The 13,453-nt window shown below is 34.8% G+C and overlaps 2 protein-coding genes and 1 pseudogene across 2 annotated transcripts; all 3 read right to left on the minus strand.

The window, feature by feature from the left end:
* On the minus strand, positions 2,513-2,944 carry LOC107622110 (mitochondrial import inner membrane translocase subunit TIM17-1-like). The gene has a single exon (XM_021113687.1). The coding sequence runs from the start codon at positions 2,942-2,944 to the stop codon at positions 2,513-2,515; it is 432 nt and encodes a 143-aa protein (XP_020969346.1).
* Positions 6,519-8,195, minus strand: LOC107619900 (annotated as a pseudogene).
* On the minus strand, positions 9,811-11,855 carry LOC110267858 (leucine-rich repeat extensin-like protein 5). Its single transcript, XM_021113688.1, has 3 exons — positions 10,954-11,855; positions 10,639-10,857; positions 9,811-10,538 (listed from the first exon to the last, which is right to left on the minus strand). Exons 1-3 carry the CDS (start codon positions 11,053-11,055, stop codon positions 10,062-10,064), a joined length of 798 nt encoding a protein of 265 aa, XP_020969347.1. The 5' UTR covers positions 11,056-11,855; the 3' UTR covers positions 9,811-10,061.

A 13,453-nucleotide genomic window follows, 5' to 3' on the forward strand; every position in this document is an offset into this window, starting at 1 on the left:
TTACGGCACTCGACAGTGTTCACATACATTGGACATAACCCGTGATTTAATTAATTAATCTACAATGTTTCCCATTTTCAATAGTCCATGAATAAAGAATGTATACTATCCCTATTTTCATGTATATATATGGAGGCCTTTTTTTTAAATAAATAAAAAATTCATATTTATCACCTTACATTAAAATACAAATATTTACCATTTTTTTGTTAGTCTAATTTTGCTGGCACTACTGAAATTAAAAACTTTTTTTTTCTCTTTATTTTGCAGGTATTGATGACAAAATTGAGTGCATGCGAAATTATAAAATACTACGTAAAATGATAAATATTTGTATTTTAATGTAAATGCTAAACATGAATTTTTTTTTATTTATTTGAGAAAAAGAAAAGCCTATAGACAGATGATGAGTAAAGTTAGGTTGGAACCAACGCAAAATTAATGGAACTAGTTTAAATTCGATTTTAAAAAATTGAATTTGAGTACTAGTTTCTTTCGTTAATAATTGAGGCTAATTTAAAAGTTTAAATTTGACAAATCAAAAGTATGTCGTCCATTAAGGATAAGATCAAAACTATCTTAATTGTCGCTGGCTTTATCATTGGCTAAGTTGGATTCTCACTTGGGTATATATAAAATGCACTTGCCAGTTTTGAGAAGAATTTAGATTTGTGTCATCTATAGTGGCTGGATTAGATGTAGTAAAAGAAGAAAAAAGAAAAGATAAATTATTTGGGTTGGTTGTCTTAACCCTAAAGAGATATCAGTAAAGCTAGCTCTGATACCATGACAAATTTTAGGGAAAAAAGTGAAATATGAGAAATTATGTTGCTACTAGAATGAGACCCGCGCAATGCGCAGGGCGGTAAATTAATGATAATATATAATAAATATTAAAAATTATTATATTTTGTAAAATTAAATTAAATGTGTAAACTAAAGTTAAATTTAAAAGATATTTTATTTAAAATAATTTGTAGTACAAAAATTTGGATATTAGAGTTGTATGTACAAAATGACATTTTTATTTGGTGGTTTGATTTTTGTATTTGTTTTAGGGCCATGGATTTCTTACTCCTACTTTTATGTAGGAGTATGATTAACCATCATTAAAATAATTATAAAATATACCCCATTTCTTTTGAAAAAATTAATAATTAGATATTAACCCCTCTAATTTTTATTTTTTACACTTTTTTTTTCTTTTAATTTCAGATTTAGAGAAGAAAAGTATGTCTGTTAGAGTTTTTCTTCCAATTTTAATCACTGGCATTCTCTCATTCTCTTTCTCTGCTGTATCTTTCCTTCACTTATTCTCAGCACCGCAACACGCCTCAGATGACACCACAACCTGCTTCCACCGCTGCCGCGCAAGATGCTGCCTCAATGCTTGGAGGTTAGTTAATCATTATGCTCAAGGTTCTGAGAACTAGACCGGTCATTAAACCGTTCTAGTCATTAGTTCACTGATTTACTAGTCCAACCAGTCCAACCGTAATTAAATCGAAAAAATTATTTTAAAATAAAATAATAAATTATAAATAAATATCCTAAAATATAACTCAACCCTTTTTTTTTGTCTCATAACAACACTGTCATTCAGCCAACAATATCTCTTTCATCTCTTTCTTAATGTAAAGAATTAAAAAAGATCAAACAAATTGAACAAACCTTGTAATACTAATAGTGAATTCATCTCCTTAATATTACAAATAATAGGAATTAATCATATAAATACATTAATATTACAAAATATACTAATATACTTGACAAATAGGTAACACATGATACAACAGTGCCTTTTGATCGATTTTAAAATAGATCAAGCAACATGTAGAGATGACAAGCAAAGCAAAAATGCTTAGCAGCCAGAGGTATATTACCCATTTTACCACACACACTTTACAAGCTTTCTTCATTACCATGCATATTGTTTCTTTATCGGCATCACAGGCTTCTTTGAAGTCCCTCAATATCTTCTTGAAAGATTCTTCGTCCTTCCACTCTGCATGAGTCTTTGAAGCCCCTCATTAGTATGCTCATATTATATTCGTTGCTAATCCAATCGATTTAATTTAACACCAATCGATTAGTAAATAACTATTTTGTGTCAAATAACTCGATCCTAAACTCAACAGTTGATTGTATATATAAATAAATCTATTCTTTTATACACAAACATATTCAATCTATAAATGTGAAAAATAGTTTCAATTTGAGTATGAAACTTTGAATGATTTGAGATATAAAAAAGAACTAGATATGCTTTATTAATGATATCAACCATTCACTAATCACACACCAAAAGAATAATAAAGAAAAAAAAAAGAACATACCCCATTATATAAAAAACTGGCTAACAGAACTAGATATGCATTGATACTATGGTACCTATCTAATAACAATCAATATGCATGCTAAATTGACGATTGCCAAAGAAATTGAGAAAATTAATCGATCTTAGATTAAAAGAGTGAAATTTATACCTAATACAAGAAGTAAATTATTAGGTTTAATTTGTCTTGCTCGAAACCCTTTTCTCATGTTTGCGATCTGCCTCGAGCTTTTCCGCCATGATTGAGCCGACCTCTGGTACTATGCCGAAGAGAGAACCAAACATGCTGAAACATGCGGTGGCTCTGAGACTGCGGCGGTACAATGAGAGCAGCCCGCTGCTGATGGCCGGGGCAAATATGCGGTCCCAGGGATCGTTTTTCTGACGAACAAAAATCAAGGCGTCGTGGGAGACATTGTAGAGGAAACACCAGGCGGCAAACTTGCCCCCGACGCGGGGTGCATTGAGGCGGACGGCGTGGCAAGCGGTAGAAATATGGGTTGGAGAGATGCAAAGGGACTTGAAGAAGTGGAAGGTGGATCCGCAGATTAAGCCTACCTGAAACCCCTGGCCCGCTGAACCGGTGACTTCATCAAGCCAATTCTTCATTGTTCGCGGATGGCGAAACATGAACTCACAAGGATACATTGCAAATAGGATTCCCAAAGGTGTAATTGTGTTTCTCCTTTTATGTTTTATCGACCACAAGAGTTCTTAAAGGGTGGAAAAATATTATAGGTAGCAGGGGTGCACATGGGTCGGGTGAAGCCGGGTTTGATGTGACCCAGATCCGGCCCGAAATATATACCGGGTCTATTTATTAGACCCGAACCCGGCCCTAAACCCAATGAAACCAATACACTTTCGGGTCACAATTATACCGGATAAAAATCGGGTAAAAACCGGGCCGTTAACATTACATTACGTTGATACCTTCTTGTAAGCTAGCATGTAAAAATATCCAAATTTCTAATACTCCAACCATTAGTTAACATAGTAAAATTCATTTAAAAAATATAACAAGAACCAACCTTTCTTCAAAATTAAAGCATAATCACAATCAATATTAAAGCATAACCACAATCAATATTAATATTGTCTAATAATACCAAATATTTAAATCAATACAAATAACACAATCTTATGTATTAGTCTAAAGTCTTATGCATTCTAAACATAAAACATTAACTTATAGTCTTATAATGACTAATAACACAAAATATTAAGGTTTACAATACTTAAATTCCACATAAGAATAGTCATGATCCATCATTGATAACACAAAATATTAATTGTGTATGATGACCGGGCCACCGGGCCGACTTCGGGTGACCCGAGCTATGGCCTGGACTCGACCCGAAATAATGACCGGGTCTATTTTTGAGACCCGTACCCGACCCTAAACCCGATAAAATCACACCAAATTAGTCCCTAAAGTGTTCGGGACCGGGCCGGGCTTTCGGGCCGGGCCGGGTCTGTGCACCCCTAATAGGCGGTCCCCGGGTGGTTAAATCCAACCCAATTTAAATTAAATCTTATCCAATCTTAATCTAAATAGATTAAAATCACATTAATTTAAATTTGATTAGATTATATTTTTAATAAACCTTATAAATTGAATTAGATTTTAAATTTTTTTTTCAAAACTTATCCAATTTAAATTAAATAGTACAATCATATATAATATTATTTTTTATTAGTATATTTAAAATTTTTTAATTTGTTATATTATTATTATTATTATTATTATTATTAATAAGGTGGAACTAATTATATACCCTTTAATTACTAATAATACACCATCTATATTATCTTACCAAAATATTTTTGATTTTGTCTATTATTAAAAAATTTTAATTTCACTAATTATTAATTATGACGGTAATATCTTAATTTTTTAAATTATGTTTATTATTTAATTAAAGTGGTAATTATTTGTTCTAAATCAGTACTCAATCATCTAAAATCGCTTAATAATTTAATAATTTAAATAACCGTTTGTTATAACTAGTACTCTTAGTCAATTTAAATCATGTACAATTCACTCTTATACAGACAATTCATTTAGAAGCGAATGTTAGATGATCATATTTTTTATGATTATAAACTCTACTTTTTTTTCTATCACACCTTTTGGTCTATCCATTCAAAAAAATAGATCATAAATCTTCTTAATTTTTTTGAATATCATAACAAGTTCAATAGTTTATATCTTATATGTATATAATAACTATTTGTTGAATGTTTTGTATCTTAAAAATGATAGTGAAGTTTTGGTGACGAGTTGGATGAGAGAATGTACTCTACAAGATGATTTCAATATTCAGGTAATATTTATAACAAAGTATTTTTAACATAATTTTTTCAACACACTTCTAATTAGAATTACATTTTAGAGGAGTACAACGATTTGTGTCTCGTAATCCAAGAAAATGCTTGAAAATATAGGAGCAAGGTGGAACATATAGGAGCAAAGTAAAATCAGAACATGAAGATATTTGAAAGTGAGAAATTATCTTATTAGATATTTTTTCTATTTTTTTTAAAAGATAAATTACTAAGCTATTTTTCATTAGTTTATACACTAATTTATCCTTCTTCTACATATTACAATTTCATATTACTAATTTTCTTTACTTTATCAGTTAATATAAGTTATTAGCAATCTATATATTATCGTAATTAATTATTGTTGAGTATAATAGGTACAACATAGCTTAATCCAAAAAAAATAAGAGCAAAGTTCAAATATAACCTGAATTTATAAGATAAAATTGATCTATCTTAAGCAATTGTTAAAAAATATAATAGAAAGTTAAAAAATACAACACCAAAGCTATATTTCATAACCATTGAACCTTCAACTTCATCTACACTTTTTTCAACTAAAGAAGTAAATGAAAAACAAAGGCTACCAAGAAAACGAACTTATTTCTTTATCCATATTATTAACAAGTGCCAAAGAGAGACAAAAAGGAGGAAAATATAGGCTTGCTCGCTACAAAACTTCCAACCAATATCAATCTAGAAGTTGCTATTAATGAAAATAAAAAAAAATGTGTTTTTAGTTTCTAATTCTGAACGGGATGTACTTTGCAGCTTTCATCAAAATCGATGCGCTTCTGCGCCCATAGTATAGAAAAAAGGTTTCATCCATTAATCATAAATGGCTATAGTCCAAGTTCAGAAAGTAGCTAGCGCCATCTTGGTGTTTCCTCATAAAAAATGTAGGTCAAGGGTGATATAAGAACGTTACTGTCATCAATCTGCATTAAACGAATGTAATCAACATGAAAATGAGTATGAGAATCATAGATGAAAGAAAATTTACATAGTCACTATTTTATGCCAAGTCCATGTAGTAATGCTAGCCACTGCTAGTGGCAGTAATACATCATGTAGACTAACATTTTATCCCAAATCAGATATAATTGGGTTATTTGGACTCGAGTCATTCAGAATAACAAGGCTTTATATGAAATCCAAAACAGATGCTTTGAAAATAATGTAGAAACTCACCGCTCTCAGCTGCTGCATGAACTTGTATAGTGCCTTTTTGGGTACACATATCACTATGACATAGTAGTCTGCTATTACCTTCCCATCTCGTTTGCAAAAAACAGGACTTATAGTGGGTTCCTGCAGAAGATAATCACATGTTTCTCTCAAAATTGAAAAAAAATTGTAGTGAAAAAATAATGATACTGTTCATGATCACAGTAGATAGTATATGATAAACTTTGCTATTGTAAAAAGCAAATGATGTAAAGAAAGCTCCCACCGGTGAAAAAAATGAAAAATGAAGGTAACAACACTTTTATAAAGATGACAAACTTTCTTCTTCTAATCTATCTAGTCAAATGAAAACTATTTTTCTTTCCCTTTTGGTTTCACTATTTGCTGTACAACTTTTAAGTAGTGGTGCAAATTTTTTACATAGAAAGACAACATATATATATTTTTTGGGGGCCGTGGGAATAATCAAATCAAATTGAAAAAGACTCAGTTACAAGCATCACCACCAATGAATTGAAGAAACATTAAGATATCACTAAAGAAAAATAAAATGACTAATCCAATCACCATCAAAAGTTTAGCAATCTCCCCATTTTACAATCCTTCTAGAAATGCTGTGATCCCTTAACTTAATAATGCTCAGTTCACACATTAAAGGACTTTCTAGTTGCAAATTCTGAAAAGAAAATTGTTGTTGATATCTTAAGTTCTTCTACATTATTAGGTCCTAGAATAATGCATTATGCATGTATCAAAACCATAAACTACAAGAAGAGAAAAATACATACTAATCCATACCACAGAGCATGATATACAGTTCCACAGGAACCTGCAATTAAAAAATAAAGTGATAAACAGGTAAAGCATAAGAATGCAAAATACAAGTAGCTGCTATATAAAAATGACCAGAAATCCATAAAGAATCAACCAACTCAAACATAAGAAGTCCAATTAAAGCTAACATGTCAAGATTCTTTCTCGTAAAAGCTAGTTCTTTTGTTAAAGCATGCATATTGTCAAACAGTTTATTTCTCAAGATTGTCAAAAACTTATTTTCTAACTGATTATTAACAAATAAATGCTTTAGTTAAGAGCATGAATACCTTGTCCAATTTGTTCTCCAATAGTCAGTTCTTCCCACAAAATTTCATAATCCAAGCAATCACTGTCCACATCCACTTTATTATTGACAGCACAACTTCCGGCACTTCCACAGCTGCTGGCACTACTTGTGCTGTTAATATTGATGGACGAGGACTAGGATCTTGAAGCCTCATTGTTACTAGGGTGATTCCTTTCACCTCCTTGGCGTTCTTGCTTCTGATTAACTGACTGATTTTCTTGATGATCATTTGACAAGAAAGGCACAGCAACACGGACATCCTTTGCCTCCGATCCTTCTTGATCATTTGCTTTCTATGGCCATGCCATTGTTTTCTTTTGAATCCATGCTTCAGCCCTAGACGTTATAATCTTGTGAATAGATTTTCCTTCATTATCATCGGCAGATTCTTTCAGACTTTTTCCTTGGGATCTTTCCTCACCATGAGAAAATATACCAAAAGGGGACTGCATCACATCACCTCTGGGTGTGCTAGCTCCACTGGAATTAGCATCTTCTCTGTGGTTTGCAACACCAACTTCTGAGAAACTAAAATGCTCAGATTGATGACTTCCTCCGCTCCCACTTTCACGATCACCGTTATTTTCTCCTGTTTGGATTCTTGACTTAACTTTGTTACTTACCTTTGATGCCTGTTTAATGGTTCTAACATCAATACATGCTATGTTATACTAGTATAAATTATGGAAATATGAAAGTTACAGCACTAATCAAATTCAAAAACTTGGATGCTATAGAAGTTTAGAGAGGCTGCTGAGTATCAAAGCCAAGTTTATTTGAAATGCTACTTCTAAGAGGCCTAGAGCCTGAACCTGATTTAGCATTGTTTGTAGCCAAGCACGGAACTCTCGTTTCAACAAAGAGCCGCGAATTACTCGAGACACAGATAATCCCAACTAAACTTCCATCATCATCATAGAAAGGAGTATTCGTCGCCACCGCCAAGAACTGCTCTCCCATCTTGTTCTTGACCGGGAATTGCCCAGTCCAGCTCTCTCCCATTACGATACGGTTCACAATATCAACAACCAAGGCAAAATCTCTGGGGTCAACAATCAGCTCAATCCCATTCTGCCCAAGAGCTTCCTCCAGCAGCATAACCATACAGATTTTCGGCACTCCAGTTCCTGCAAAATCATTGCGAATCAAATCCAAGAGAGTGAAGGGGCGGAAAAAGCATAACCATACAGATTTTCGGCACTCCTGTTCCTGCAAAATCATTGCAAATCAAATCCAAGAGAGTGAAGGGGCAGAAAAAAACTCTAAATATAGGTCCCTCACTCCCCACAATTCATGCAATTAACAAGACAAGACAGGACAGAACATATCAAAACCAACATGCATATCCATTTTTAGCTAAGGACTTGTCATCTCCAAAATCCAAATCATATATACGGGTTGCGCTGCGAAGATGAGCGGACAAGAGAGACGACAGAGGGAGAGGAAGAGAAAAGGCATCTATGAATTGAAAATGCATAATGATTAACTAACCTCCAAGCGTTGAGGCAGCGTCTTGCGCGACGTCAACGGAAGCAGGTTGCGTGGCGGCAAGGATAAGCGAACGAGAGATATAGCAAAGGAAGAGGATGAGAGAATGACAGTGATTGAAATTGAATGAAAAACCCTAACATACATGCTCCTCTTCTCCGAATTTGAAATTAGGAAAAACTACCATTTGTACCCATGAACTTTACGAACGCTGACAAAAGTACCCATGGAAGAAGAAAAGTGACTTTGTATCCATGAAAGGCTGGATCCGTCTGTCGATAGTACCCGAACGTCATTAAAACGTTAGCTCCGTTAAGTTAAAAGCCAACATGGCACGTTAACTACTTACCTGACTTTGAATCAGCAGTCTAACGTGTCCAAGCATAAATATACCGTTATAACATCACCCATTCCCCTAATTTATCCTCAACTGTTTCCCCAATTTCAATTTCAAAACCCTAGAATGTTTAGGAAAAGCAGAGGTAACCAATGTTCTTCGAATGGAAGCATCAGCGAAGAAGGGACTTCGTCTTCCAAGAGGGGTGAAGAGAAGACTTTGTCTGGGAGATGCTTTTGTGGACAGGGTGTGGTGTTGCTACAATATGGAACCTTAACAAATCCTGGGAGATGGTTCGTAAGGTGTCCTCTATGAAAGGTAAGTCTTTTTGTTTTTGTGCTTCTGATCAGATTAACTTATTGTGAATGATTCCTTATTCCTCCCTTTCACACTACAGACGATGGATTGCAAGTATTTTGTATGGGTGGATGAGATTGACGGAGGATGGGAGGGACTGGCAAGAGCCCTTGTTAGAAAAAATCAAGATAGCTCCTGTAGTAAATATGAGGTCAATCTCACTGGGCAAAGAAGAGAGATTTAAGAGAATAGTGTGAAGATCTTGTTAAAGATAGGGAAGCTCCAGGGTGAAATTAGAACTATTAGGTCATGGATTATAAGTATTTTTTTGAGTTTACTGATTTGTGTAGGGCTGAATCTACTCCAATTAATCAATATGTAACTGTGCTTATGGTGTATGTTGTCCTGGGGTCTTTTTTTGCAGCTTTTTGGTTTCAATGATGATGAACTTAGAAGCTGGTTGGTCTCGATGATGATGAACTTCGAAACTCTATTACTATCTTCACTTGTTGTGGAAAAAGTCAAGTTGTGTTATGACATTAATGTCCATGATTGTTAATGTATTTGATATCTGTTAGATTGGAGTTAACTCAATTTTGACAAAAAAGAAATATAAATGTCGTGATTTGTCTTAATCTAGCCAAAAACATGGTATTGTAAAATAAATAGCAAAGTTGTAACCTGGAAATGGAACTAAATATTCATTCCATAAGCTATAATAAACCTTGAAGTAATTTACTCATATGCAGTTATCAACAAAAGCCTCAAAACGAGGGTATGAGTTTGATGTAGCAGTAGCAAATCAAATGTACCTAATAGAACCTTTACAAACCATGAACATGAAAGCATCAAGTTGTGCTGTTTAAGTACTAGGCATGAGTTACAAAAAAATCATAATATAAGAGTTCATGGAGCTCTCATTACAGTAAGTACTTCATCAAAAAATAAATTCACACTAGAAAATCCTATTTGTTGGGTGTAGAGTTGCTGCTGCCACTAGAAATCCCGTTGTTGTTGCCACTTGAAGATGCTCCTGTTGGCGGACGGAACCCAGGTACTGGCCATCTGCCTGGTGTTTGAATTGTGGATGGTGGAGTTGGCATGAATTGCATAAATCGTGTAGTGGTCCCTCGGCTTGCACCATGCATTGTTTGTCTGGTAATTCTTGGAGGCAGTTGGTTAGTTGGTGATGTAGGCCTAACAACAGAAGGTTGTGGTGTGGTAGGCGTTATGGGAGTAGGTTGTGGTGGGGCAGGTCTGAGGGGAGAAGGTTGTGACGGTGGTGGCCTCTTAATATTTCTCCTCCTAATTGGTCTCTTGGACATGGTTGGCTTTATGATAGGTCTAGGTGGCACATATGCAGTAGAGGAGTTAGAAGGTGGAGGTCTTACTGCCATAGGTTCTTCAGAAGGATTCACACAGTTCAGATAATCAACATTCACCTATAAATGTTGATAATTGCATTGGCTCAAATTTTTAATACAAGATAAATTTATTTTTATGCCAATAAGTAGAAGAAGAGAGTGGATATAAATAACTTACACTGGGTGAATCTGAAGCTGATGCTTCAGTATCTGCTGCCTCCAAAATCTCTTCCCAATACATCTCTTGCTCTCTGGCAGCATCGTCATCAAGATCATCAACACCCATACCTTTAGTTGTTGCTGCTGCACCCTGATGCTGACTACCACTACCTGATGCAGCTCCTCCACTAGCCATAGCTTCTTTCTTCTTGTCACATCCTCTGCTGTTATGACCAGTCTGAGAAAACAGTAGCAATAATTGCAATTTTAATTTCTTTACAATACAACCAATATGCAGAAGTAAACAAATGAGATATGGAATATTAGGTTATACCTTCAGACAATATGTACATTTAATGGGGCCATATCTCCTCTTTGCTCTATGAGGATCAAGATTCTCTCTAGGACCATCTCTACGAGCGGTAAAGGAACACATTGGGTGAGGAATTCGTCTTGTGGATCATCAGAGGTAGAGGGTGGCTCTGTGTATGTTGGTGACTTTGGCTGGGCATTGTTGTCAAGCGAAATAGATGGTGCTGGAACTATATTTGGTGTAGCAGATTCTTCAGATACATGAACTGTGTTTGGTGTAGCTGGAACTGATGGATTTGGGCTGGCATCTGGTTGGGCCTTTTCTGTACCATGGGTCTCCTCTGTAATTTGTAATTTGGGCTTCAGTATGTACCCTTTCCAGGTGAAGAATTCTTCTAGGACCTGTTGCCTTCTTTGGAGTTGGAGTCTTTCTAACACAAACTTTCCTCCTCCTCCTTGATGGAGTTACATTAACCTGATCAGGTGCTTCTACACCAACTTCTTCATTCGTATCTACAACATCTGCTTGGCTAATTGGGTGCTCTATGTATAATTCAATCTTATGTCCATTCTCCACAGCAGCTTCATACATCTTAACGACATCCATGTCAAGTCGCAGAAGCCTCAAACCACCCTCAATTTCTATTTCAGGCTGTTGCCAGTAGAAATCGGAGATGATTGGATACCCAATGTCTTTCAGTAGGTCACTAATGAAGAAGCCATTCAGAGTATCCACATTAACTCTCTCCACCTCAGTAATTTCACCTTCTGCATAACACAACTTGCCATCCGATCCCCTTTCAAGTCTACCTCTATGGTGTATTATTAATGTGATATGCGTCGTGGTAGCCATTTTTGTCAATAAAAAAAGAATGAACAGTCCATATCAATATACCTACTATTTCAACAAGGACATTCAACTAACGCATAACCAAAGTTTAATCACAATCATCATCAAAAAGTTTAGAAAACAGTTGCACTTTATTTGAGACAAGCAATAAGAGAAGCTAAACTATAATAGATAAAAATATTTTAGTTATACAATAGATAAAAATTTAAAATAAAAAATATTTAAGATAAAAAATATTCAAACATTAACGTGATAATTAGTTTCTTAAAATATTATTATTCATGTAAATCTTATTAAAAATGTAGGTATGTCTATTACCACTAAATGAACAAATCCTGGTTCATGAGAAAGTTAATTGTCTATTTTCACTAAAATTGACTCACGAAAAAGTTTGGAGAATGTTTATGACTTTTCTAATTATTAAATTACAAAATATGATTCACTCAATAATTAAATGACTATTGTTTCTATAAATCTATTACACAATAAAAAAGATATGATTTAAATTTATTAGAATAATTGAGAATTAGTAAAATTTTAGTTATACATTATTTGAAATTTTAGCTAAACTGCATTCATCAGCCCAATACATCCCTTAATCCTTTCCATTATTTATTACATGAAAAATGGGGTTTCAATTATTGATTTATAGAATAATGATTTGAGATATATATGTTATGATGTTTGGTGAGGAATATGTAATAGGCTATGCTTGCTGCCAACCCATGTAAAATAGTGAATGTTTTCATAAAAATGTCCCCTGAAAACTATAATTATCTTATGGTGGTGGTGGTATTATTTTCAACTGTGTAAAATATGAAGAATTTACCAAATTATATTTTGTTAGGTAGGTATCTCTTCATTGAGTGACAACAACATATAGATAACTTGGTGTAAAACAAGGACATTCAACTAGCGCATAACCAAAGTTTAATCACAATCATCATCACAAACTTCAGAAAATTGCATATTTGTGAATTAAAATGCCTAATGAAAACAAAACTTAAGCCCTATGCTGATCAGATATAAGGTTTAAATAAAAAACTTCATTCAGGCGATATATCGAGCATGTGGTGTGCAGCAAATTCAGACAGCGTGTTTAGTTCTATGTTGGCATCAAACAACCCAGAAAATTCAGCCACAGCAAACACATTCACTCCAAAACACAGAAATCATGTAACTTAACCTACCCAGATCACTAAATCAGAGTGAAAAAGCAATAAAAATAAAGAGAAGAAAGACAGGAAAGCAGGGAAAGGGAATTGAACCTGCGCTGATGAGAGGGAAGGACGAAAAAATTTGGCGACGCGGAGGAGCGGCGGTCGCATCGGCACAAAAGTTCGCCGCCCTTGGTTCCTCGTCGGACTGGAAGATGCGAAGCAGGGGCTGTTCGCGCTGAGACAGAGTGACTACGCGCAAAGGAGGGAAGAAATAGGGAAAATGAGAAGAAAATGGAAGAAGGATTGGGTGATGCTGGTCGCCGGTGGTGTTTTGGGCGAACGGAGGCGGTTGGGCGGATTGGTTGGTGGCGTCGGGTTCAGTACGTGGTTCACGTCTCTCTCTCTGCTAGGGCATGCATAAGGGTGGTGGGGAAGAAGATGGAATGGCGCGAAGTGACTCTAACGTTTCTCTCTCTCTCTCTCTCTCTCTCTCTCTCTCTCTCTCTCTCTCT

Source organism: Arachis ipaensis, chromosome B10 (assembly GCF_000816755.2).
Source record: "Arachis ipaensis cultivar K30076 chromosome B10, Araip1.1, whole genome shotgun sequence".
In the NCBI taxonomy this organism is placed as follows: Eukaryota; Viridiplantae; Streptophyta; class Magnoliopsida; order Fabales; family Fabaceae; genus Arachis; species Arachis ipaensis.